General features: G+C 43.6%; 1 protein-coding gene across 1 annotated transcript; it reads right to left on the reverse strand.

Moving 5' to 3' along the window:
* Positions 1–205: 205 nt before the first annotated feature.
* LOC110882992 lies at positions 206–802 on the reverse strand. Its single transcript, XM_022130860.1, has one exon. The coding sequence runs from the start codon at positions 800–802 to the stop codon at positions 206–208; it is 597 nt and encodes a 198-aa protein (XP_021986552.1).
* Positions 803–2,978: the final 2,176 nt, after the last annotated feature.

Here is a 2,978-nt window from a genome sequence, read left to right on the forward strand (position 1 = left end):
ATTGTCTGTGACAATTTTGAGTGGGAGACCAAACGTGCAAATGATGTGCTCCCAAATAAACTTGCGCACGATCATTGCAGTGGTTGACGTGAGAGCGTTAGCCTCCACCCACTTAGTAAAATAATCGACGGCCATGATTATGAACTTTACAGCTCCAGGAGTCGGGGAAAGGTCCCACCATATCGACTCCCCACTGCTGGAAGGGCTAAGTGGTGGATACCGGGATAAGATCATTCTTTGGGCACAGGGTCTTCGGGGAGTGTCTCTGACACGAATCACATTTGCGCAGCTCCCTTAGGGCGTCGACATGCATCCCTGGCCAAGAATAACCAGCATTCACAATTTTTGCGACAACCATGCTCGGTCCTGCATGGATGCTACAGATCCCTTCGTGGATCTCTCTGATCAAATAATTTGCGTCTTGGGGGTCTACGCATCGCAATAGGGGCCCTAGATAGGATTTTTGGTACAAAATACCATTGTTCATTTCATAGTGCAGGGCCTTGTTTTGAATCTTCCTCGCCTCCACTTTGCTTTCCGGGAGTATCCCGTCTTGTAGATATTGAATTATAGGGGTCATCCAAGATGGCTGCCCTACTTCGATCACATTTACTTGGTGTAGTAGGACTGATGGATTCTTGAGTACTTCAATCCTTACATCTTTGGCTAGATGTTGAAAGGAAGTTGAAGCGAGCTTGCTTAAAGCGTCTGCTGGTTTGTTTTCAGAGCGATTGATGTGAACCACCTTGTATGTCTTGAAACGGTGAAGTAACTCTTTCGCTTGTTCTAAATATAGGGCCATGACCTCGCCCTTTGCATCGTAAATGTCACACCCCAACCGATGGCGGAATCATCGGGGCATGGCACTGAGCGAAACAGATTATTCAAAGAAATTCCATAACAACTATTATTACCGAATAGTTTAGATATCACGTCCCATACCGTGACCCATAAGATAAATTTAGTTATTACAGACATTGATATCCTTCAAACAAAACATGTTTCGACAACTCAGATTTAAATACATAAATATAAATTGTCTTGGTTTCTAGACTCTTTCCTAGCCTCTAATTTACAGCAGGAAGAGCAAGTAAGCATCCTAAACACCTGTCACATACGTTAAAATAAACTCAATACATATAATGTAAAGGTGAGCATACAAGTTTGGTAATAGCATATAGAGTTCGAATAGTTTACGCATAACCAGCACGTACACAGAGAGAGAGGATGCATGTTAATTATCGACATGGATCTATCGATACCAATGACTGCGGGTTGACTGTCCGAGACAGTTCACAATACATGATTACCACCGTAATCCATGCAAGTACTTGTCCTTAACAACCCCCGTGAGAACGGGTGCTGAGTCCAAACTATAGTACTACGTTGCTAAGGCAGGTAGACAGCATTCCACGTGTAAACATAACAACAAGCATTCATTTAGTCACGTAATACATGCAATCGGTTAGCGTTTAAATAGTTTGAATGGTGCGTTCGATTGTGATTTGATAAGTAACGGATGTAACACCCAAAAGTGCTAAAGCAAAAAGGGATTCGAGTATACTCACGGTGGTTGATTATGGATTGAAGGGAGCGCTGAGAGTAGGGTTAGCCTGAATAGTTCGATAGCATAATAATGAGTAACGCGGAAATGCAAACGAGTGTAAATGGATCGAATAGCCTGGTCGATCGAACAGCAGGTTCGATTGAACGGGCTGTTCGTTCGGTTTGAAAGTCCGTTTGAACAGTCCTGTTCGATCGGCCGGTAGGCTCGATCGGCTGGACCATCCGAGTGGCTTGTTTCTTCCTCTGATGTGTTTGTGTATGATGGTTTGAACTTTTGAAGTTTTCGTTGTAGCATTTGAGAAGACTGAAGTGTTCTTACCTTTCAGGTCGATCGATCGAACGGCCTGTTCGATCGGCCGGCTTAACCGATCGGTTATACACTTCGATAGTGGTTCCTCAGTTGGATGTCGCTCGATCGAGTAGCAGGCTCGATCGGGTGGCACCCCATACTACGAACGAGTTGTAGAATCGATTAAGTGCTGAAGCATAGTATCTCATGATCCGAAGAGTAATGTTTACCAATCGAGTAGCATATTCGATCGAACATCACTTCGTCAATAGCATACTTCATGAAGTTTGAAAAGTGTGGGACCATGTGCTAGCCGATCGGTTGGCCCGGTCGATCGGCTGGTATGTCCGATCGGCTGGGCTGTTCGTTCGAATAGCCTAGTCGTTCGGCTAGCAATTCTGACCTGGTCGGCCTATCTTCTAACACTTGGCTGTTTGATTATTTGTTATGATTTCAAGGTATTTTGACAGCGAGTTAAACCGTAGAACGTGGGTTCTTACTTGCTTCACCGGTTCGGACACGAATCACCCAAGTCCGGCCGGTGAACTACTCGGAACGGTAGTTTGATGTTTAACCCGAAGTTGGTGAACCTTGTAGATAGAGTCCGAATCTTGAACCACTCATCCACTAGAATGATTGGTGAGTTAACTCAAGCTCCGTTTCTACCGGTTTGAAGGCATTGAGTGTAAAAGAGTTGAAAGAAAGTTAGAAAATCCGTCTTTCAATCTTTCACACCGTGAAATGTCTAGATCTATGATAGATTTTAGTTTGTCTATGTGGAAATCAGTTAGATATAAACTATTCATGGTTGAATGAGGCCAAAGTATGATCTTCTTCAAGAACACCATGATGACATCATCCAAGAACACTTAGATCTTGGTGATTTCACGGTTAGAAATCAAGTTTTGAAAGATAGAAAGGTGTAGAATCGTGTAATGATAAAAAACGTACAAGAATTAGAGTGAGAACTTACCGGAGTTGAGAGGAATCTGAGAAAAGGTGAAGAACAAGGGCTGGTTCGGTCAGAGCTTTCCAAAAGTAGAAAGAGTGACAATGACAGGCTATTTATAGGCTCCAAATGAGGAAAGTGTCAACCGATCGGCCAGGACCTCTGATCGAATGG

This window comes from Helianthus annuus, chromosome 10 (genome assembly GCF_002127325.2).
Source record: "Helianthus annuus cultivar XRQ/B chromosome 10, HanXRQr2.0-SUNRISE, whole genome shotgun sequence".
Lineage (NCBI taxonomy): Eukaryota > Viridiplantae > Streptophyta > Magnoliopsida > Asterales > Asteraceae > Helianthus > Helianthus annuus.